This window comes from Phocoena phocoena, chromosome 13, assembly GCF_963924675.1.
Source record: "Phocoena phocoena chromosome 13, mPhoPho1.1, whole genome shotgun sequence".
In the NCBI taxonomy this organism is placed as follows: Eukaryota; Metazoa; Chordata; class Mammalia; order Artiodactyla; family Phocoenidae; genus Phocoena; species Phocoena phocoena.
Genome location: NC_089231.1, coordinates 78,390,275 through 78,413,928, shown reverse-complemented (window position 1 = coordinate 78,413,928; position 23,654 = coordinate 78,390,275). Strand labels below are relative to the sequence as shown.

At 43.2% G+C, this 23,654-nt stretch overlaps 1 protein-coding gene and 1 non-coding gene across 3 annotated transcripts in view; one reads left to right on the top strand and one right to left on the bottom strand.

The window, feature by feature from the left end:
- Window positions 1–23,299, bottom strand: part of FBXW8 (F-box and WD repeat domain containing 8) — a 111,572-nt gene extending 88,273 nt beyond the window's left edge. The window contains exons 1-2 of one of the 2 annotated variants that reach the window (XM_065890210.1): window positions 22,925–23,299; window positions 8,436–8,540 (exon numbers count right to left, since the gene is read on the bottom strand). In XM_065890210.1, the coding sequence (XP_065746282.1) occupies window positions 8,436–8,540; window positions 22,925–23,245 (426 nt within the window). In that variant the 5' untranslated portion in view covers window positions 23,246–23,299. The remainder of the gene's footprint in view (window positions 1–8,435; window positions 8,541–22,924) is intronic. The other variant, XM_065890211.1, reaches the window with a different exon arrangement.
- LOC136133359 (U6 spliceosomal RNA) lies at window positions 13,288–13,390 on the top strand. Its single transcript, XR_010656507.1, has one exon. It is a non-coding gene; the product is annotated as a U6 spliceosomal RNA (small nuclear RNA).
- Window positions 23,300–23,654: the final 355 nt, after the last annotated feature.

Sequence of the window (23,654 nt, the reverse complement as noted above, 5' to 3'; positions counted from 1 at the left end):
ACCAACATCAGCCGTGACGGAGCCAGGCTACAGCTCAAATAGCTCCAGAGCAGAGTGTTTCTCCCACAGGCCCCTGCAATTCAGGGTTAAATGAAGTATAAAGGTGAACACACAGACACCCTCATGGCTTCTCAAAGGCACAAAGTGCTAGCTAACCACACGGCAGTTTACTCTGATCCCTGGGATACATCAGCCCTTTTTTGTAAAAATTATAAAATGTAAAATTTTGTAGGATTTATGAAATGTAACTACTAGGTGAAAGACCCAGACTCATTATTTCACTACACACACCAGCACTTCCTAAAGCATATTCAATAGAATAGCAGCTCCTTAGGGTATTAATAAGTTATTTTAAAAAAGGATTCCACGGTCACACGAGTTTGGAGAACACTGGTTTAAACAAAACTAAGCAGGACTCTTGACCGCAGAACTTCTCAGAGCTTTTAACAGACTGACACGTGTTGCATATCTCTAAGAAGGAAATATAAGAGGCTGCATTCCTTGAACTTATCTGGCTCCTGAACTCTTCTTACAAAGAGTGTCTCAAAAGCCCAGTGTCCTCCAGAAGACACCTTACAGAACACTGATATGGGTATCAGTCAGGCAATTAAAACATATGTTGGGCACCAACTGTATGCGGGCACTAAGGCCAGCAACTCTTACCTACTTTCCACCTCAACCTGCCAAACTGACACCTTTGCAGGTGGGTGACACCCCACGGACATGACCAGATTGGGGCCGCCTGCCCATGGCTGGGGAAGCTAGAGGGAAAAGTTCTGGTCTCTGCTCTTACAGTCGAGTTGGATCACAAGACTGGCCCCCAACGGCAGGTAATCTTTGTAATTCTGCAGTCCAAAAATTAGCTACGAGGCTGCACTTTGTTAGATGAAGCCAGTGAATCATCACCATTTCAGGAGACTCCAAATTCAATGCTCAGCGACTACAAACTAGAATATCCCAATTAAACGTTCTGGATGAGTTTTAATGAGCACTAAACTGTACAAACTCCAGCCACTTTAAAGCAGAGAAACTTTTCAGAGACTTTCAAGAACTCTCAAATACACGTCAGACCTTAAAAATCTTGGAAGCCGAAAACATTTTTTTATATCAGCTTCGAAGAAAATGTCAAATTGTCTTAAATAACACAATCTGAAATTTGTACAACAGGGTTATGGGATAAAAACCTGAGAACAAAACATTGATGTTTCGGTGCATCATCCCCACCACTAACCCCTAGACCACAGGGCCTCTTCTGTAGAAAATAATATTCAGGATAAAGTTTTATCCTGGAAAACAAACAATAAAGCTCTTTGAGGGATTTATAAAAGCTAGAGGTGAGAATTACTTCCAAAAAGGGATCAGGATTGTATCTACGATCAGGTATTGAACACAGAAATGTGCCAACAATTTCTTTAGCAAATGATAAAGAGAGGGTTGCCTTTTTATTCTTCTTTTAAAGGAGAACAAAAATGACAGGCTTTAAGAATTTCTTTTAATCCTGAAGGGGGAAAAATCAACAAGAAAAACACCTAGTCAAACCTTCACAAGTAAATTTTAAAGAGTCTCGCCAAAAGGAAATCTAATTGTTTTGATTTCTTAAATTACATTAAATCTAGAAAGTTTACGAGCCTGAATTTTCCAAAGGCCTGATGGTCTTTCTTTAATACACCAGGATTGGACTGGCCCTGCCCAGTAAAAGCCCCACTGAGTGAGCCTCAGCTGCAAGAATTTGCTAATAAAAGTGTCCCCAGCGTTTTGCTTTACAGCACCACTATGAATTGCAGCATTAAAAGAAAAAAAAAGAAAAAAGCCCTTGACTCAAAAACTAGCTTTATTAACTCTGCCTGGATTAAGGTTACCAGTGAGGCCCACAACAGGGGAAAAAGTGTCACTGTTCCAGTCACACAATGACATAATGAAGTCTACCTGGGGAGGACACACCACTGACCTCCCATTGCTAAACCCAGCAGTCTCTTCTCAGTCTTCCTCTCACTTGACCGCTTATTACCTTTGGTCACTTTCACCTCCTTGAAAATTGCTCGCCCTTGGTTCAGAGGACTGTGCACGCTAGGTTTCTTCCCAGCTCACAGGTACCGCCTTCTCAGTCTGCTTATCGTCTACTCACTGTCTGTGCCAGGGCCCAACCCCTAATCTCCTCCTCTATCTACACTCACTTTCCTGATGATCTCGTTCAGTTTCCTGGCTTTAAATACCATCCATGTGCCGACTGCTTCCAAACTGACATCGTCAACCCTGAGTTCAACCCAGAACTCATCTGCAGCCTCACATTCAAGTACTTATCTTCCCCCCAAACTTGCTCATCCCACCATTTTCCCCTCATTAGTGATGGTAACCTCATCCACCCAGTTCCTCAGGCCAAACACCCTGGAGTCCTGTTGACTCTTCCTCCTCTCCCCATACCCAACCCATCAGCAACCCTGACTCCACCCACTTCTACCAGCACAGTCCTGGTCCAAACCACCATGTAGCCTTCAAACTGGTCTCCCTGCTGCCGGCCTTGTTCCCCGGCATATTCTTCACATGGCAGGGAAAATGATCCCTTTTAACATATAAGTCAGACCTTGTCAATCCTCTGATTAAAACACTTCAATGGCTTCCCATCTCATTCAGAATAAAAGTTCCAGTTCTGTTAACAGATTAAGTGCCTTTGAATTTGGACCATCTCTCCTTCTCTTAGCCCTGTCTGCTCACTACATCCCTGTGTTAGTTTCCTATTGATATTCTAACAACTTATCACAAACTTATGGCTTTAAATGACACACATTTATTCTCTTACAGTTCTGGGGGCCAGAAGTCTAAAATCAAGGTGTTGGGGGAACTCCCTGGCGGTCCACGTTTCCACTGCAGGAGGCACGGGTTCAATCCCAGGTCGGGGAACTAAGACCCCATAAGCTGCACAGTGTGGCCAAAAAATAAAATAAAATAAAATCAAGGTGTTGGCAGCAGGGTTGCATTCCTCCTGGAGGCTTCAGGGGACGATCTGTTTCTTTACCTTTTCCAGCTTTGAGGGGCCACGTACATTCCTTGGCTTGCAGCCCCTTCCTCCATTTTCAAAGCCAGCAACATAGCATCTCCTCTCGTCTCTGACCTCCTGCCTCCCTCTAAGGAGCTCTATAGTCACAATGAACCCACCTGGATAATCCAAGATCACTCCATGTGGAGATCCTTAACTTACATCTGCAAAGGTCTTTTTACCATAAAAGATAACGTAGTCACAGGCCTGAGGATTAGGGCATGAACATCTCAGGGAGGCCATTACTCAGTTGCCACAGCCTAGCCAGTCTGACCTTCCTGCTGTTCCTCACACAACAGGTACACTCACCTCAAAGCCTCTGCACCTGCTATTCCCCTCTGCCAGAGACCAGCCCAGCTTCCTTCTTCCCTCCTTCAGGTCTCTGCTGAAAGGTCACCTTCTCTATGAAGTCTTCCCTGGCCATCCCAGATGATGCAACCCCCAACATCATCTCTGTGTCTCATTTTTCTCCATAGCACTTACCACCATCAGATATATTCTATATTTAATGATATATTTACTGAACATAATGTAAAGCTTTCCAAAAGGCAGGGGTTTTTATGTTTCGTTCACCATCTAGAATGGTACATGGCACACAGTAGGCCCTCTGTAAATAACCAAATGAGAAGTCCAATTTTTTTTTTTTTAAGTTCAACACCTAAAAAAACTGGATTGCTGGGCATATACCCAGAGAAAACCATAATTCAAGACACACACACCCCAGTGTTCACTGCAGCACTATTTACAATAGCCAGGTCATGCATGGATGCAACCTAAATGCCCATCGACAGACAAATGGATAAAGAAGATGTGGTACATATATACAATGGAATGTTACTCAGCCATAGAAAGGAATGAAATTGGATCATTTGTAGAGACATGGATGGATCTAGAGACTGTCATACAGAGTGAAGTAAGTCAGAAATAGAAAAACAAATATCGCATATTAACGCATATATGTGGAACCTAGAAAAATGGTACAGATGAACCAGTCTGCAAGGCACAAATAGAGACTCAGATGTAGAGAACAAATGTATGGACACCAAGGGGGAAAAGCTGTGGCGGGGGGTGGTGGTGGTGTGATGAATTGGGAGGTTGGGATTGACATGTATACACTAATATGTATAAAATAGATAAGAACCTGCTGTATAAAAAATAAAATAAAATTCAAAAATTACGAAAAAACTGGATTGTTTTTATTTTCAAAGGTCAGCTCCTGGCATGTGCTGCTCTCAGAAGGCTTTGACTTTCTTATTCAAATATAATCTCTGGCTTTCTGATTTTTTTCCTCTTTTACGTTTTAATATGAAAATTTTTCAACCACACAAAAGTAAAGTGAACAGCGTAATAAGTCACCCCCACTCTGTTCAAATGACTATCAATATTTTGCCATTCTTGTTTCATCTAGTTCCCCATCTTTTTTTCTGGAGTTGCTTTGGTTCTCCCTAACCCCTTTTAGAGGGAGCAGCCACTGCAGCCTGGGGAATTAAAAGGAAACTCCTGTGGATGCCTGGGTGTCAGGCATGCACATGTCTCCCTGACAGAAGTCTGGGGGCAAAGTGGAAATTAAGAACTAAGGGAACCCTGCCAGCAACTACAGGTCCTCAGAATAATTTCTGCTCTGAAAATCAACCAGGCACACTTGGCTCTAAATTTCCAACCTTTAAAAATGTCATTAAGATCTGTAGCTAGAAAAACTCAAATTTTAGTTTCTCCTATTTGGACATATGGGACGATCATAAGATCACATTTGCCTTGAAACTTGAAATATCATAATCTAATACACTGGGCTTTAGTTCCAGAGCTCCTTATTTATTTTGGTAACACCTACTTCTTGCTTGCCAATTTTAACATAAATCTTAAGTTTTTAACCTCTCCCATCTTCCTTCTTTTTCTTTATTACATTCTTCAAGGATGTTTTTCTACCTTTTACTTGAAAATCATGGCCCTGTTGCCTTTGCAGCTCTATTTCTAAACTTACACGTTAGGAAATACACATAACTAAAATATATGCTAAAACTGAAAATGAAAAAATAAAGTTATAGAGATGGAGAACAAATTCGAGGTTGCCAGGGGTTAGGGAAGGGCATGGCTATAAAAGAGTAGCAGGACTCTTGTGATGAAAATTCTGTATCTTGACCCTGTGGTCACTCAAATCTACACACGTGATAAAACTGCGTAGACTTAAATACACACAAATTAAGTGTGTATTAAACTGGTGAAATCTGAGTAAGCTCCATGGACTTTGCAAATGTCAATTCCTGGTTTTGATATTGGGCTACAGTCTGCAAGACATTACCAATGGAGGAAACTGGGGGAAGGGTACACAGAACTTCTCTGCACTATTTTTTGCAACTTATGAATTTTTAATTACTTTTAAAGTTTTTTAAATGAACATTGGCAAATACTTAAAAACCTTTACTCCTCAGAATTACGCATGTTGTAATATAACAGCACACTCACTTTTCTCATAAAAACCAAACAATTTTGTAATTTCGAAATCGACAATTTTGTCATTGTTGTCCATTTTAAAATATTACCCTTTAAAGTGTTTGGAAATCCTGTGGACACACACACACACACAAAAGAACAAAAAATTCTAAGTAGCGAAATGATAAACTGCTCAATGAACTGCCCCAAGCATAACTGCTTACTAAAACCCACACTGTTTGAGACATCCCAGCATGATACTCTCCCACAGAGATACTAAATCCCTCGAGGGACAAGTATGGATACCAAGGAGCTAGGAAGGTCAGCATTCAGGGTACACAGGACCACAAACTAACGTAAGGGGGCTTTAGTTTTGAAGCGTAAAGCCTCACAAAGCAGAAAAGAGAGGGGATGCAGAAAGGAGACAAAGTCAAGAGCCAAATCAATTCCCCAGTACAGTCTGTGGCATAATGAAATCTCAGAAGCCCGCCCCAATCAGGGTTCCTTACTGTTAGTCAGTTACCAATTTGGCATAAGGATCTAAGCAAACAGGTTTTCTCCAAGGGCACACATATAGTTTATGGTGCCAATTCCACATAACTGGCCCAACCACTTTCACTGAAATCCCAAGGCGGCTAGATTAAAAGAGAACCAGAGAGAAAGAGCGAGACGGAGACAGCGAGCCCCCTCTAAAATAAAATCATAAAGCAGCAGGACATTCCATTCAACAGAAGCCCCTTTTCCTGTTTCAAAAATAAAAACACCACGAGAAACAAATGAAAATGCTACTTATTTTTATTACTTTGTGGTTTTCTTTTAATGCTTGAAAAAAACAAAGCCAAGTCACAAACTACTGGCCATCCATCGTCACCTTTGTGCAAAAGCTCTACGAAAAAAATCCTGGCTTAGAAGATCAGAGCCACCTCAGGGGTTCTGTTTAAGTATATTTTCTAATCTTATACATGTGCTCTAAAAATTAGGTTCAACCACAAAAACCCAAATCCAACTGGCCCAAGAGGGAAGAATTCTGGTGCACAATTGGACTACTGTGTTGCAAATTAAACTGTTCACACCTGCAGAATAATCTCACCAGCATAACCAATCTACCCTGGAATGCAGCCCCACCAAAAGGGGGATTTCTTCTTCCACCAGATCCTATCTTTCACTGATAAACTCTTTGGATGAGAAAACCAGCAGATGTGAAAGCCACATGGCCCTCTACAAAGCAGGAGAGCAAAAGCAACGTAAAAAGAAATGATTCCTTGAACAGCAGCTCCCTATCAAGAATGAAGATTTTATCATCCAAGGCTGACTTTGTGGAAAGCTAGCTATTAGATAGACCCTGTTCCAAGACTTTGGCTAACAGCATCAGGCTGAAATCCAGGAGCTGGACTCGTTTAGCTACACCCTTGTTTTCAACTCTTGGGAACAGGGCCAATGTGTAAAGTTAGAATATAACAAATCCAACTTCCAAGGCAAAGAAGAAGACAATGTAGGTACTCTTACTTAATGCAGTCAATAGGCTCTGAGCATGGTTTACACTTCAAACATTTTTATTTTGTGAATTTAGCCTCTGCATAGTTTCTTCCGAAAGATTTCCACACCCTGCATCAAAAAATATTTGCCAATACCCCCCTTAACTGATGCTGTGGCAATCAAAAATACTGAACACTTTCTCAAATTCATATTTAAGTAGAAAAATAGTTTTGATTAAGCAAAATGCTTCACAATAGGATAAAACCATAATAGGGGAATAAAGTAAAACCAGAAACTCTCTAAATTGTCCTGTATTTTGTGTCATTTCACTGAACTGCCATGGAGTTAGACAGCTCTAGAGTCTGTCTACAGTTTTCACCACCCTCAAACTGCCTTAATATTTTTACCTGCATATTCATGGTGGTGTTTCGGATTTTTATTGTATAGTTCTCCTACCACTCACTCAATTTCACCAAACTCTTTCTCCTGAAGGTACAGAAACTTGTATCAAATGCATTATAGGATTCAGGGATGGGGAACAGTAACCACTAAACAAATTACTTCTTTGGCAATGGATACTCCAGTGCCTTCTGGGAACACAGTTGTCCATGAAAAGCCAAATGGTCAATCACATACACATTTAACTTATGAGAAATTAGACATTCTTCTTCAAAAGGAAGAGAATAACAGACTAATGATATAATGCTTTAATGATATAAATGCTTTAATGATATAAATGCTTGATGATATGATATAAATGCTTGCCTCTTAAAGCATGGCCAAAGCCACACTTGGCATCACCTGGTAGAAATGCAGATCATTGGGCCACACCCCAGACCTCCTGAATCCGAATTAGCATTTTATCAAGATCCCCTGTGATTCATGCACACAATAAAGTCCAGCCTAGACTGTATCTCCCACCATTCCACGCCATGGGCACGTGCCCCAGAGTAGGCATGAGATGGGTGACGCCGATCTGCAGTTCCCTCGGTGGATCTCAGCTCTCACATGCCTCTCGCCTCACTGAGTGGAATTCTGGTGTTTGAAGGGTAATTTGGATCATACAGTGGAACATGACTTCACTGTTTTGTCCCCAGGCTGACCCTCAGCTCCCAACCTAACGACTGGCGTGACTGAACCAAGGCCTTGCATCTTTGCATTAGAAACGGTGAGGACATTAACAGGTCTGGCGATCTCAGTAAAGGCAAGTACAACCTTGTCAGCCTTGAGCACGCTGCCACAGGTCAGCCATAACTCAGACTGCAGGAGGAACACAGCTCTGGGACAGACGGTCACAAAAAGATAAACATGACACGGTGATATGGAACATAATCCTTTATGTTCAAGGTTGCTTTCCTTCAAGTAAAGCTGCTATCCAACTCAGTATTTCTTTAAAGTTTGTCATTCTGTAAAGTAAATTTCTGCTATAGAAGAGCTTCCCATACTTGAATTACACATGTAGGTAAATCCTGACCATCCATTAATGACAGCTTACCTGCGCACACCTTCCTAGTTCTTTTCTGTCCAGATACTGAAATATATTGATTGCCAACTCGTAAGGCAGTTGGATATCAAAGAAGGGCACGTCATCCATTTCATTCTGAGGAGGAAAAAAGAAAAGAAACAAGCTTAAGATTCTGAGATATGAAAATGTTCATATTTATAGGCCCTTTAAATGACCAGCAATAGCCTTAAGTGGTGACAAGAGAGATGATGCTGATTCCCGGAGGAGCAAAGCGTTCTCACTATTCTGCAGAGCACAGTCATAGAACTAATTCAGAGCTTGACAGCTACTCTCAATTCTCCGACCCCCACAAGCTTACCCTCCTTACATTCACTTATGAACTCCACAAGACCATTTCCCGTAATGCTTCAAAAAGGAGAAGCAGGGGTGCCATCTCACAACCTGGGGTGTGCCACAGGAATCAATGCAAAGGTTTGTGGAAAACCTCTCAGCTTCTAAGGAAAGGTGAGTGGTAGGCAGTCATGAAAGAGCCTTGGAATCAGGGAGGCCACTGGTCCTTCCAGGACAACTACTACTAGCCCCCAACTTGGAGGGGGGTGAATGCCCACAGTGAATAAATGCTGACCTAGGTCACTGCAGTGTTTTCATCAGGAAGAGGGGGATAGGGCTGTGAATGTGAGCAAAAAGTAAACAAATGAAGTGCTGCTCTTGAGTAAGGTGAATCCGTCTCCCCGTGTCCACAGGAGAAGCACAAAGTTTCCTAATGCACCCAGGGGCTTGTGCTGCTTAATCTGAGTGAGCCAGTGCAAACAGAGCAGTTCTTCTTCGGTGTCATTTATTAATGTGGAGAAATTAGAGCTCGCCTGCCTTTGGATAAGCAATTAGGGATGAGGTAACAGGCTTTCTTTGAGAGATAAGGCTGTCATGACGATCCTGGTAGCACAAAGAAATACGAGGGTGAAACAGAAAAAAGGCCAAGTGTGCACATGGATCCCTCCGCCTGTTCCCAACTCCACCTGCCAAAGCTCACTTTGGTGTGTGCTCCTGTAAAGCAGGGGAAAGCAGAGCTCTGCATCCCAACAAAACTCGCTTAATAAAATTCATGTTTAATAAGCTTTGGCTGACCTCGGTGACTTACTGGTTGCAAGCAAATTATTATTTTTTTGTGTGTGTGAGCAAGCAAATTATTAATCCACCACTCAAATACAACAGTTGTATATTGCAAGGCTGCATGAAAAGAATCTCAGCATTTTTAAGGGAGTGTGAGCACCGACTCAAACCCTACCAGGATTCAGGGTGAAGATTTTTCTGGAATCATGTTTCCATTCATCTAGGAGTCTCAGGGCTAAAAGATAATCCAGGGCATAAGGAGGTAATGTATTCAACTGCAAAAACAGCGCAAGGCTAAGCACGAAGGCCAAGAACGATCTCTAGAGGAAAAAAGAGGAAGAGTCGACAGTTCTCGGCGGGTAAAGAAGGAACGGCATGTTAAATCAGGACAGAAGTGTTGGCTTTACAGAAAACAACAGAAAAAAATCTGCAAGTGTAATTGGAAGACAAAGGGGTCCTTGCCTAAAAAAATAATGGAAAGTCATTTGTCTAATGTCATGCTAGGTCCCCTCCTACAGCTAATCAACTTTACTCATCAAGAGAGAGAGGCATCAGTTTCTCTATGCCCAGATCCAACTTGAGACTCCTTATCATAACTATGGAGGGAATCGAGGACAGCTGCACACAGTACAAGACTATCCTTCACAGCCCTGGACTTCCTTCTGCTTTCTCTTTTGGATTTTTTGACTATGGTGAGGTGGAGAAGTCTACCTTATCCACTCAGTAAAGAAACAAGAGAAAAATGTTCCCTATCCTCATACAAGCAGAATAAAGGCAAAGAAAAGTCTGCACTCATGCAAACTGAACTCATAATTAGCTTTTTTTTTTTCCTCCCCGCTGCCAGAGGCATTGCTTTCTTCAATTGGTCCCTTCGGGACTCCCTATAAACTGATGTCTGTACTTGACACTACTGCGATGAAGCATGAGAAGTCATCTCTGTTTTTAGTTTTGCTGGTGCAGAAAAGTCACAATTCTGGTGGCAGGTGCCTTCTCCCTTTTGCCTGTTCAGTTGGCCAGTTCTCTATTCTCATCCTAGAAAATACCGCCTCTGCCTTAGCATACTCCAAACTCTGCCACCATCCTCCTTCATGCCAGCCCCCATGACCTCTGGGATGCAGCAGAGCATGGAGGGTTAGAGCACAGATTCCAACTGATCATCCTAGTTCTGCATCTGACTAGCCACGAGACCAGGCTAAATGCATCTGATTCTTAGCTTCCTCATCTATGAAACAGATATTAACACACCTAATAAGTTATTCATGGGGCAGTTATGAGAATAAAATGAAATAATGCATGGAAAGGGCCTGGCACAAGTACCCAGGCTCAGCATGCAATAACTGATTGCTAAGAGTACTATTTTCTTTCCTTGAGTGGCATTCCAGGTCCCTTTTTTCCTTCAACACATACTTTTGACTAGGTCCACATTCCGCGTAGCTTGTTGTTTACACAGAAAGTTGTCTCCCCTTGTCACGATAAGCACATGATAGTCGACGACAGTGGAAAGGGGATGGTACAGCAGAAGCTGTCATTCAGAAGTATGAATACTGAAAGTATCCACACAACAAGGGCTTTCCCAAGAGGGCTTTAAAAAAAGAATCATCAATTTTAAAAGGTTATACCACAGTAATAACTACAGACAGATCTGCTCTAGTGCACAGAGGATGAGAAGGAGGTAGCCAGCAGGGTGTGAATGACCAGTCCGGGGTATTAGGGCTCCCACACCAACAGTCAGAGACTCCATGCTGGTCTCACTGCTAACACACGGTGTTATTGTTCTTGATCATTTATAAGTTCTGGAGAGCAACAACTGCTTCAAAGCACTGAATTATAATTATGTAAACACCAACATCACAAAGCCAAACTTTTTTTTTAAATCACTGTGCTCTTAGCAAAGGGAACTCTCCTACACTGTTGGTGGAAATGTAAATGGATACCACCACTATGGAGAACAGTATGGTGGTTCCTTCAAAAACTAAAAATAGAACTACCATATGACCCAGCAATCCCACTATAGGGCATACATCCTGAGAAAACCATAATTCAAAGAGTCATGTACCACAATGTTCACTGCAGCACTATTTACAATAGCCAGGACATGGAAGCAACCTAAACGTCCACTGACAGATGAATGGATAAAGAAGATGTGGCACATATATACAATGGAATATTACTCAGCCATAAAAAGAAACGAATTTGAGTTATTTGTAGTGAGGTGGATGGACTTGGAATCTGTCATACAGAGTGAAGTAAGAGAAAGAGAAAAACAAATACCGTATGCTAACACATATATATGGAATCTTAAAAAAAAAAAAAGGTTCTGAAGAACTTAGGGGCAGGATAGGAATAAAGAAGCAGACGTAGAGAGTGGACTTAAGGACACGGGGAGGGGAAGGGTAAGCTGGGACGAAGTGAGAGAATGGCATGGACATATATACACTACCAAATGTAAAACAGATAGCTAGTGGGAAGCAGCTGCATAGCACAGGGAGATCAGCTCAGTGCTCTGTGACCACCTAGAGGGGTGGGATAGGGAGGGTGGGAGGGAGACACAAAAGGGAGGGGATACGGGGATATAGGTATACATATAGCTGATTCACTTTGTTATACAGCAGCAACTAACACAACAATGTAAAGCAATTATACTCCAATAAATGTTTAAAATAATAGTAAAATAAAAGGTGTGAAGAGTGGGAAAAAAAAAATCACTGTGCTCTTAGAATTGCATCTAAACTCCAAAATGATAGTCAATCCCAAACAGATCAAGTCCCAGACTCTTATGTAAATGAACTTCCCTGTTGCTACCACTGGCTGGGAATGGCAGGAAAAAAAAAAGAAACCAGCATACTAAAGGAAGGTCCACATCTCCACATCTTAAGAAATATGTAGACCCACAAGGTCAGGAGACCAAATGCTGAAGTTTCATGTTGCACCCTTAGCATCCTTCTGGCAAGACATTCTATCATTGGCTCTTGTAGTGGAGGCTGTGGTGGGTCACTCAGGTTCCCCCTCTGGATCCATGACACCTTCCCCCCAGATGCCCAGAATGCTGCCTGCCACTGGCTCATAGCTGTGTCCCTTCCCAGGCACTGCCCTTGGCCAAAAAGCTGCCTCATTCCAGGTTACACTCCCTCCTCGAGGGCAGTGTGCATCCAATGACTACTCAACAGCTGAATATAAAGACCTCTATGTGGGACCCCTCAGAAAGGCCAACCCATGAAACCACCTGCATGCAAATCTCTATCTCAGAGCCTGTTTCACGGAAATTCTAATCTTTATTCCCAAATAGTCCTGTGATCAGCACATTCACAAGGGCTCTTATGCACGACTCCAGAGACATTAGGTAATCTACTTCCCTTTCTACTAAGGAGGCAACAGTGGAATGCAGGTAAGTTAGAGTGATGTTATTATACCGAAAAACAAAAAACTAGAGCAGCTTCAGGGTTAAGTAAATCACTCATAAACTTCTCTCTCTTATTATTAGTAACATATCACTTGGGGAACACCTTACACAAGACTGAGAGTCACCAGCATGCTTGATCCTGTGGTTAAAAATCCAATTCTTTTATAGGTACAGCATAATTTGACAAGGATGTGGAGCCACATCCTGGACAGAGGCTGCAGCCCAGTAACCACATATACCTTAATAGCAGCAGCAAGAAGGTCCTCAGCACTCCCATTTGGTACTACCCTGGTTCACAAAATTAAAAAAAAAACTACTACTACTTGCTACTAGTGTGCAGAGAAACACCCTGCCACCTACAAGGTGCTGTCGGCGCTTCAGCAGCACGTATACTAAAACTGGAACGATACAGAGGGAATTAGCACGGCCCCCGCGCAAGGATGACACGCAAATTCGTGACGCGCCCCCTATGTTTAGCAATTATACTCCAGTAAAGATGTTAAAAAGAATTTAACTGCAGTCTCTAAATAGAAGAAAAATACAAAATAATAAAAGGTGCTATCAGACTTCCATCTAGGCTATTTTGAAGCATACAGCCACCCTAAAAGTTATGGGCCACATTAACCAACTATATCTATAGTAACTTAAATATGGAAACGGACAAGTTGGCAGTTCAGAAACTAAGATATTCCAAGGAGAAAAGAGACACTTGAAATATAGGAAACGTGGTCGTACTATTAAAAAGTCAGTATGACTACAATGTTTAGAGAATAATTTAGAATGGACAAATTTATGCTACAGAAGACCATACAGAAGACCAGTAAATTTAAAGTATTAACATTCCTTCAAATTTAAAGAAGGACACCCTTTGGACAACATACAACTTGCGTTTTAATTTTTTTTTTTAATGGTTGAGATATTGATTCTCTCTCCAATATTGGTGACTCTTGTCCTGTATTATACATCAAAATCATCTGTGGAGTTGTGTGTGTGTGTGTGTGTGTGTGTGTGTGTGTGTGTGTGTGTGTTTTAAACCAAAAGCCCAGGGTCTCCCTCAGACCTAATATCCCAAATTCCCAGGGATGGGGCTCAAGCAACTCTTCCTCAGGAATCCTCATACAAACCAAAAGTTGAGAACCACAACCCTAACTTACCAAAAGACTTAAGAATCAATCCTTTCCCAATCAAGCCAAAAAAAAAAACAAAAAACAAAAAAAGCCACCACAAAGGGGTCATGTTACTTTGTTAATTCAAAGTCAGTGAATACTAGATTTTCCCAAAGTCTACTGGACTTACTCCAAAAAACGCTAAGAGAAATTGCAAATAGATCCATCCCCAGGGAGGCTGATTTGTACTCTTATGTGCTAATGTAAGACTAAGTCTGTAAATGGACTGGTTTTGTGCCTTACTGTTAGAAATTTAATCTGTCTTCTCTTGTTTAGTAGAAGGAGGGATAATTACTAAGAGCCAAATCAGTAAAAAGTGAAGAAATTGACTTAAAGTTTGTTCCCAGTGTAATCTCCAGGGCAAACAACAGGAAAGATCTCTCTAGATGGTGTTTTAAGAAACTAAGAAAAGCACCTGAGTTCAAACAATAGATACATAGCATTTCTGCTGAATCTGTCACTGAAAGGAGCCTGTTTTCTACATGAATTTATCTCAACTTTCTACATACTGCTAAGGAGTAGACGCACACAATCTCCATTAGAAGGAACAGATGAGTTCCAGTTTCACCCGCATTTTCTTTGAGAAAAATAAAATTAGTTGATTAGGGGGAAAAAAGGTCTGAAACACTGTCAAGATAAACAGCCATTCATTTACATTCCCAAATGTGTCTCAAAACACGTTCTTATTTATACAAAAAAAATGACAAAAGTCCACCAAAATGTTAACAGCTGTAGCCACTGAGCAATAACATTACAAGAGATTTTTGTTTTTGTCTTCCTATTCTTCTGAATTTCCTCAATATTTTTACAATAACCATGTTTCACAAAGAAAAACAATACACTTGTAAGATAAGGTGTTTTATGTTCAAAACACTATCTGAATTCAGGTCCATGCCAGGTGCTGGGGGGAGGGAGGTACTGTTAGCAAATGTATAAGAAATGATATCAACACCCAAAGAGCTAAAATCTTTTATAGAGCTAAATCACTGTCACATAAAATGGAATAAAAACTGGAGTCTACAAAAGGCAATAGAGATAGCCCCCCAAGGTATTCCCAAGTTCATCAGGAAGCCAGCTATTTAGAACCTGGAAATCACTTCTCTGAAGCAACAATGCTGTAAAGAGTGGTTAAGCTCCCAAGTAGTCCACAAAAAGCCAACTTTTAACATTTAACCTAATCCCTTGCCTCGCTATGAGAAAGAGCAAAAGGTATTCAATAAATTTTTGTTGACAGCATACATGGATGATATAGCTGAACTTTAACCCTACAATATCTAACAGGTACATTGCACTGCATACAGTAGATGCACGTTAAACGTCCATGGGATTTGATTTTTTTTAATGGGCTTCCCAACTTCAAGAGCCATTATCATTCACCACCTACTGGTATGATTCCCCTGGGCACTCTGGCAAGGGGTGGACACAGAGAGCAATCTAAACGATTGGGCAGCGAGGGCTGGGGCGACCCCAGGAGGCTGGGCAGTGGAGAAAGCTAGGGAGGCAGAGGACACACGACCTGTGCTTTCAAAGCCCCCTTTTAGTCGGATACAGTTTTTCTCTCCAGAAAGAAGTCAGCAGGGGAGGGGGAGGGGGAGCTCCCTTATCAAAAGCTTCCGGTCCCAGAGGGGCCTGTGTGGGTATGGTTTGTTTGTGGGAAGAGTTTCACGTCAAGGGTCCCAAACACTCCAAACACATTCGTACCATCAAAATTGGCTATATAATTTGTAGAGCCCAGTGGAAAATGGAAATGCGGGGCCCCTTGTTTAATATTAAGAATGTCAAGATGGCAACAACAGAGCATTAAACCAAGCACAGGGTGCTTCTAAGCCTGGGGCCCTATGTGACCACACAGGTCACACGTGCCCATGAGGCCAGCTGGCCCTGGCCACCACAGAACCTTTGCACTTGCCATTCTCTGCCTAGAATGCCCCCCCCAGCCCAAATCTCTGCACACTTGCTCCTTCACCTCTTCCATAAGCATGACCTTCCTAGGAAGGCCTCTTGGCTAGCACTATCCCCAACACATACACACTGTCCCTTCCACCTGCTTTCTTCTTCTCCAGGGCGTCTATTACCTGACAATTATTTGTTCATTGTCCATCTCCCTCTTGCCCACAATGTGGGCTTTATAAGAGCATGAATTTTTTCTGACTTGTTCACTGCTGTAGCCTCAGTGCCTAGAAGAGTACCTGGTACCAGGAAGCCACCTAATGAGTCCTTGAGGAGAGAATGAATGGAGCCCAGGCTGCTTCAAGCAGCAGAACCTTTCAACAAACAGACGTCCTAAGTTACAAGTTGTTCTAGTGTACACAGAGACCATTACAAAACATGTCCAAGTAGACATGTGCTCACTCGTAACAGGAAAAAAATACATGGCACTGACAAGAAAACGTTTTAGTTGCAGTAAAGGAAAAGGCAGAGAACCTTGGGCTGGAGGGATCAGGGGAGAGTTAACATAGGAACAAGAATCAAGTTAAGCCTTAAAAGGAAGGAAGGCGAAGGACAGAAAGAGGAAGGAAAGTCACTCCAGGTAAGCCAGTGCGTGAGTTCACATTTGACTCGGATGCCTTCTCACTTTGTATCAGTCAGTTCCCCTACTTGTTTCTAACGTTAAAAAAAAGAGGAACGTCAAGTCATCAAATTGACCTGCTGACAACATAGATGTAGGCTCTAACAAATTAAATATTGACAAAGTGAGCAATAAATACTGGCCGACAGTATTAAAACTTTCATCAGGCCTGAAAACCCAAATCCTAACACTCTGAATGTTCACAGGGGTTCTAACCATCACAGAGCCTCCTTATGAGGCTGTTGCTGGAAGCAGCAGCTCTGCCCATGCTATTTCAATTCCACACATGCCAACGGGGCCCCCACTGCACTGAGTACCATAGGCGGGGTTACAAGAGGAAGACAAGAGACGCAGTCCTCCAGGGATTCCAGGGGGCGGCCTGAAGCAAGAGGCTCACCAGGGATGAGCTTTAGCAGAGAGGAAGTGAGATAGTATAATGAACTCTTCTGCAATACTAATGATAATAACAGCACCAGCTTTAATTTACTGTCTACTTATTGTAAGCCAGCTTGGTGCGCTAAGAATGTCCCAGCCTCTACACAAGATCATACTAGCCTGGTCCTCATTTGATAAGTAAGGCAGGGTAAGTGACCTGCCCAAGGTCAGACAACAAGTCAGCAGCAGAGACTGCACCTGAACTCAGGTCCACCCGATTCTGAGCCTGGACTTGTAACCAAAACCAGCCTGCTCCATTAATGTTACCCTTTCAGTTAAAAGAAGCAAGACTGGGCTTCTGAGGTCAGCGACTGTGTCCATTCTGTTTACTACTGATTCCCCAGCACCCAGGTGATCCATAAATGTGTTGGATGAACGGAAAACACCTACATTGCTACAGTTAGTGCCGCTTCAAACAGTGACCCACTTAAAGTGGTCATCTGTCGTTTCTGCCCAACATCCATCCCCTCTTTTCTTTTAGGAAACCACCCCACTCTTGGTCAACATGGCTTAGGTGGGGCTGACCCCACTCTTATCTTCAGGAGTGGGCAGTGGATATGAGCCTGGCCAATTTGCGTCAGTGACTGGTTTGAGGATGGCTCCATGACCCAGTCTGGATCAATGGGAATTTAAGTTCATAACTTCTGCTGCATAAAACAGATGCTCTCTTTCCCCCGGGTTGATAAGCTGACAGAATATAAGACTGGAGTTGCTGGCAGCCGTTTTATCCCAAATTGGGATAAAGCCAATTCTATGAATAAAGCCAAGGCTATGAATAAAGCCAACAAAAGGAAAGCAGGACTGAGAGATGGAGAGATTTCTACAGAGAAAAAAAATTTTGTAACTATTGAGGTAACTGATGTTAACTAAACTTACTGTGGTAATCATCTTGTAACATATACATATGTCAAGTTACCGTGCTGTACCTGTTAGTGCTCTATGTCAATTATATCTCAGGAAAACTGGGGTGGGGGGAGGACAAATAAAAGAGAGATGGAGAGACTTCTAGTTACATCATAAAACCACCCAGAACAAGGACCACACCTGGAATTTTCAGTTACATGAATCAACAGATTCCAGTTTGGTTTTTTTAAAGCCAGTTTGAGTTGGGTGCTGACTGCTTGCAGCCCAGAGTCCTGACACATCACCTAAATAGAGACGGGACCGAGTAACTGGATTTCATAACCACCACAGTGAAGAAAGCAGCAGCATACTTGCAATTATACTCCACTATCTGTGAGAAGCCTGAATTTACTGAGAAAGGGAAAAAAGACAAAAAAGTGCCTACTGCCTCTAAAATTCTATGCAGGGCTGTATCATTTCTTTCACTAACGCAACCATATACCAAGAAGACAATTTAGGTGTCCCTAACTCACCGCCTGAAACAGATGGTTTCTAAGCACTATTACTAAAAGCTTCACAAGAGAAGATGAGGCTTAATGGGAGTCGTTTCTAAGTTTTTGTTTCAGCTGGGCTTGTCCATCAAAGGTCTTGCCTGTACCCGGCCATGTGACACTGTAAGGTGACGCTGTTCATGTGCCCATCAAGAGGCAATGTCACGCCTGACTGCTAACGTACTAGTTGTTCTTGCTCTAGTGATGATACTGAAAACTGAAGTGAAAGAGACTGCACCAAAAATACAACAGGATGTGCTGGTATAACAGAGTGCTCCAAAGGTGGGGAAAAAAGGGGAGAGGGGCTGTTAGGAGATGGTACCGGCTTTTTATTTCCCTTTCATGTCAACTGGATGAGCCTGTCAGAGTTTCTGGGGAGTCCCAAATGAACTAAATTTTCCTTTTCAGGAGTCACCCACAGATCAAAGGATTCTTGGGAAGACATAAGGCAAAGATCACAAACTCATGGCCCAAGGCAAATCTAGTCGAAGGAGAGGCGTCGTTTTCGATCGTGTACATATGTTAACAAAAACTAAAAGCGGGAAGAGTTTTTGTGGTAGATAGTTATATTAACTAGCCCCCTAATTTGTTCATGCCTCTCTGTGTTCAAGCATTTGGGTATCTGACTCTGGGTGAGGCCATATGAATTGCATTGGTCAATGAGACAATAACAAACATGACCTAGGCAGAGACTTCAAAAGCACTTGGGCATTGGGACTTGCCTTTTTGCTGCTCTCATAACTCTGGTAAGGTCCACCCAGGACTAACGTGCTGGAAGATGAGACACATAATCCAGACACACACACAACCAGAAGTGGACCTGCCTCGCTGACAGGAGTTAACCTCAGACAGGTACATGAGCCCACTCACGCCCAGCTCAACTGTCACTCTGCAAGATGGTGAGCTAAATAAATCTTGGTTGTCTTAAACCAAAGTTTTGGGGGGTTTTTGGTAGCAAAAACTGATAGAGCCCACATAAAATTACATAATCGCAATTTGGGGGGAAAAAAGACTCTGCAACACCAGGACCACATTCCTACACGGCAACAAGCAGCTGACCTGGGCAGAGGCTCTCGCTTTTAGCCCAGCCACAGCTTAACATTTTCCAATTCGTCACTATCATCTCATCCATGCTAGGGTCACGTTCAGTTGCCATATGTCGTCTCAGTTGGGTGGTGGTATATTTATGGCAAAGAAGAAAGTGAAATACTATATTCCACATACTCCAGTTACTATGAAAAGTGAAAAAAAAAAGTACAACCACTTTGGAAAACGGTCATTATCTACTAAGGCTGAACATACACATATCTTGTAACCCAGCAATTCCACTCCTAAGCAAATACCCAAGAAGAGTATGTACATATGTTCCAAAAGATGTACAAAATGTTCACAGCAGCACTATTCCTGACAGCCCCAAACTGGCTATTAACAAACTAGTTATCAATAATGCCCATCAGGGCTTCCCTGGTGGCACAGTGGTTGAGAGTCTGCCTGCGGATACAAGGGACGCGGGTTCGTGCCCCAGTCCGGGAAGATCCCACATGCCGCGGAGCGGCTGGGCCTGTGAGCCATGGCAGCTGAGCTTGTGCGTCCGGAGCCTGTGCTCCACAACAGGAGAGGCCACAACAGTGAGAGGCCCGCGTACAGCAAAAAATAAAAAAAAATAATAATGCCCATCAACAGTAGAATTAGTAAGATGTGGCATATTCATAGGGATAAATCTCATACATAATGCTGTGCACAAGAACCCAAAAGTATGTGTTGTATGATTCTACTTATATAGTTCAAAATCAGATAAAATTAAAATAAGATGTTAGAAGTCAGGTGACTGGTTACCCTTGGGTGGAATGGCACACATAAGGGTTCTGAAAAGCTGGTAATGCTGTTCTGTAACCTGGGTGCTGTTTACATTCGTGTGTACACTCTTGGAAATACATCAAGATGTACATTTATGGTTGGTACACTTCAACAGAGGTTGCCTTTTTAATTTTTAAAAAGTGGGGAAACAAGACCAAGAGGAGGGCTGTGCTTCAAGAAAAAATGGTTAAGTATTTTTCTTTAGGGGTATTGTGAAGACAATATCTACACCGTTATGTTTACTACTTAATGTGACAAAAAGAACGGTAGCCATTATGAAACAAATTATTACAAAAGTATGGCTGGAATCTGAAGACACAACACCTGATGAACTAGGAAAAAAAGGATCAAATGAGTAACATGTAGCCTACTTCACTCATTTGCATTTCCTCCCTGCCCTCTGTGGGCTTTGGGACTTACAACCCCTGAAATACCTTTTCTATAAAGGCTGCCATCATTTCTCAGACTGAAGACACTGGGTGGGTCCCTTAAAACAATTACTTTCCTAAACCTCATCTGTCATATGGGGCTAATGCTGTCCACTGGTGAGGGCCATTGGGAGAACTGAAGAAGACAACGTCTCTAAACCCTGACAAGACAATACCCAGGAGACAAACAAGTAAGCACGCAATGAATTATGATTACTTTATTTTTTATTTATAGCAGTGTTACTGATGATTGCTAAGTACAAAAAACAAACAAAAAAACAAAACCACTAGCGGTGCCCCGAAGTGTGGATGCTCCTCACAGTAGCCTAGAGCCTAGCAGAGCCTAATGTGGTGATTCCAAAGGGAGCAGAAGGGATCAAGGGCATATACTCCAGGGCAGGCTTTTTCTAACTATAAATGAAACATTCTGAAGTCCCTTGGATCCTCCAGCAGGCAGGCCGCTTCCATTTTTAGGATACTTCAGTTAGGGCTCCACTATTTTTGATATCAACGCCTGTGCCTCAGGAATGTTAGGACTAGAAAGACTAGGGAATCCAGACCTCAAACCAAAATAAGCTGTACAGCTGAGAACAATGTCTCAAACACACCTGATCATCCCAATCACCAGGTTTCTGGGCCCCTCCTCTGGAAACTGATGCAGCAGGGCTGGGAAGGGCCAGAACCTATATTTTAATAAGGCTTAACGTGACTGTTACAGCAAGTCAAGTTTAGGGAACTCCTACCTGGTGAAATTTAAAGTCCAACAGATCTGAATCCAAATTCAATCCCAAGAACTTGCAGCTGGGTAACCCTGGGCAAATTACAGAAAACCTGCATTTCCTCATTTGTAAAATGAGACTGACAATACCTACCTCCCAGGATTGTTGTGACTCCTGAATACAATGCCACATTCAGTGGGGAGGATTTGCGAGGCCCCAAATGTGCCTTTGTCCTAATAATCCACATTCCTGTTTCTCTTTACCCCCAAAGCTGGTCTTGCCTCAGCCTACAAGTTGACTTTTATGGGGATAACTTGTGTGTAGATCTGGACTAGCCTGAACGACTTATCAGGTGCTAAGTCACCTTCCCAAGGCATTGACAAATTTAATTTTTACATGTCAGACTTCTTCAGTGACGACCCGCTTCTTACACAAGCACGCATGTCAATATGAATTTTCACATATAAGAATTAACACATTAAATGAGAATGCTTATAACACACACACACACACAAAGTTGATATCTAACCTTAGAGACAGGCAGAGCACAGAACCAGAAACTCTGTGAAATCTTATAGCTACTAATGTTATTTGAATATAACTACATATTACGTTGAACAAGCCATTTCTTCTGGAAACAGCTTAGCAATTACAGAATTACTCCCTATTGAGAAGCTATAGACGCTACCTTTGAGCCCAATTTAAGTCACTAGAACGTGCTGCCTTTTTCCAACTCTTAAACATGAATGTGTTTCAGGTGATCTTGATTGTGACAACTTTGGAAAAGGGGCTTTTTTTTTTTTTTTTTTTTTTTTTTAAAAGAGAGGGTTCCTAGCTTACTCCAGATTCTGGAAGGGATTCATGCCCCACAAAATGTGCACTATGATTAGCATGGAGGTTCTTATCAAAAGTTTTTTTTCTGCTTTAACTGAAGTAATACATGAACAGTTAGAAAAACTCGAACTGTACAAACACTGTATAGACAAAAGTTAAAATTCCTTCCTATCCACGTCGTGAGTTCTCCTCCACAAAGGCAACCTTGTTAAAAGTTTAGGAACCCTTCTAGATCAGGATTTCTCGGTCTCATACTTGCTGACATTTTAGACCAGATATTTTTTGTGGGTGCTGTCCTGTGCATTGCAGAATGTTCATGAGCATTTCTGGCCTCTTCCCACTAGACGCCTGCAGCGAACAAACCCCCGCCCCAATTGTGGCATCTAAAAATGTCTGCAGACACTGCCAAAACGGGGGACAAAATCGCCCCCAGCTGGGAACCACACCTTCCAGAGATACTCAATGCACGCACAAACACAGGGGTGTGTACCTCTACTCATTTCCCCACCCCCACACCGGTGGCACACAGTTACTTTCCAACTCATTAGGCCATTTGTACCGGGGCGACGGCCAGCCCATGCCTCGGCGGGAGGCGACGGCCACTCACCAGGTCCCGGATGAGCTGATCCACCAGCTGCTCCCCGCCGCCGGCAGCCTCGCGGGCCGGAGGGGAGCGGGAACGGCTCGCCGCCTCCTGCCTCTCGGCCCGGGTCGCCCGCGCCGCCGGGGGCCGCCCCGCGCCCTCCAAAAGGCCCTGGGCCAGCGCCAGGTACCCCGAGGCCTGCTGCTCGCCGCGCCCAGGGACCACCTCGGGCCGCCACGGCCGTCGCTCGGCAGCCTCGGGCCGCCGCCGCTTCCTCAGAGCCTGGGCCTGCGCCAGCTCCTCCTGCCAGTGCCGGCGGAACTCGTCAAGACTGTGGTCGGCCATCGCCGCCGCTCCCGGCCCGCCGCGTCCCCCTCAGCCCACCAGGTGCCACGGGACGGTCCCTCCGCGGGAAGTGTCCGCCGCCACCGGAAACCGCCGCCGCTGCCGCGCTTGGGTTCCGGGTAGCCTGCCCGGCCCCGCCCCGCCCCCAGTGCTCCCCTCCGGCTGTCCCTGGCGCTGTGGCTTGCGGCAACCCAGGCCGAGGTCTGTGCCCTGCCCCCGCCCCAGCTTCTCAACTTGCCGCTTGTGGCTTTTGCCAAGCGCAGACTGTGCGCCAAGCCCTGTTGTTTCATTCAAACATGCATTGAGCAACTACTATGTCAGATGCTGAGAATTCAGTATTTGAATCTGCAGCAACAAAAATAATCTCTTCCCTCTTGGGGTCTGCGTTCAAGTGAGAGGGTGGGAAGGA